This window comes from Etheostoma spectabile, chromosome 9 (genome assembly GCF_008692095.1).
Source record: "Etheostoma spectabile isolate EspeVRDwgs_2016 chromosome 9, UIUC_Espe_1.0, whole genome shotgun sequence".
In the NCBI taxonomy this organism is placed as follows: Eukaryota; Metazoa; Chordata; class Actinopteri; order Perciformes; family Percidae; genus Etheostoma; species Etheostoma spectabile.
The window spans coordinates 21,646,829-21,647,738 of NC_045741.1; the positions used below are offsets into that span (position 1 = coordinate 21,646,829).

The 910-nt window shown below is 37.5% G+C and overlaps 1 protein-coding gene across 1 annotated transcript in view; it reads right to left on the minus strand.

The window, feature by feature from the left end:
* Positions 1 to 488: 488 nt before the first annotated feature.
* The window catches only part of LOC116696173 (voltage-dependent T-type calcium channel subunit alpha-1I), a gene marked incomplete in the record, with an annotated part of 5,173 nt that continues 4,751 nt past the window's right edge, over positions 489 to 910 (minus strand). Inside the window, 1 exon segment of the mRNA XM_032526955.1 lies at positions 489 to 734. Coding sequence (XP_032382846.1) covers positions 696 to 734 — 39 coding nt within the window.

A 910-nucleotide genomic window follows, 5' to 3' on the forward strand; every position in this document is an offset into this window, starting at 1 on the left:
CACTCACTCCACTGCGCACAGCATCATAATGAGAGAGAGAGAGAGTTCCATATCATTAATGCGGAATGACATGTTACAACATTGTTCGCATTATTATATTTTGATATATTTGGAATTGTCATGTTTTTTTTCCTTCGCATAGGATAATTAAAGGCATTTCCACCGTAAATTGGTGCATAAAAGTGTCAGAATGCAGGAAATTAAGTATTTGACGCTCAAAATTTTCCTGGGGGAAGACACCCAGACGCCCCATCATGGCCCATACAGTACAGAATACCCACTACAATACATCAGACTACACCACTGTTTTATCCAAATATCAGCAAGGATTGTCACTCAGTTTAACCATTTCACCACCGTTAACTGAGTGGGCTTCATTTGTTTCGGCATGTGCGTGAAGACAGTTATCAAAACATGAGGCGGTGGAGAAGACGAAGAAGAAGAAGAAGAAGAAGAAGAAGAAGAATTTAAGATCATAAACTCCCATGTGTAATCCAGTGTGTTCCATTTATTAATATTAACTCATCTCACAACATACAAGTCAAAATTAACATAGATACACAGTATAAGTAAAAAAATAAGAAGAAAGAGAAAACAAGACATATTCAAATTCATGACTGTGGCATCACTGAGAATCCATTTGTGTTGTTGTGGCTGGAACTGGGTTCTGGGTGGACAGCCAAGACGGGTCATGCTCATCTTCCAGGGGGGGGACAGGAGTTAGTAGGTTCGTTCTGAAACATTAAAATTTTCTTCTATTACTTAATTGTATTTCAATCGCAAAGTAATAAATCAAAGTTGGTTTATCATGATTATCGTTTGCATAATCTTGTCTTGTTACTGTTTTTAGAAGTTTAGGATTTAGCCATTTTGAGTTTGTACAGGGTGTTTATTTACAGTGGAGCTGAGG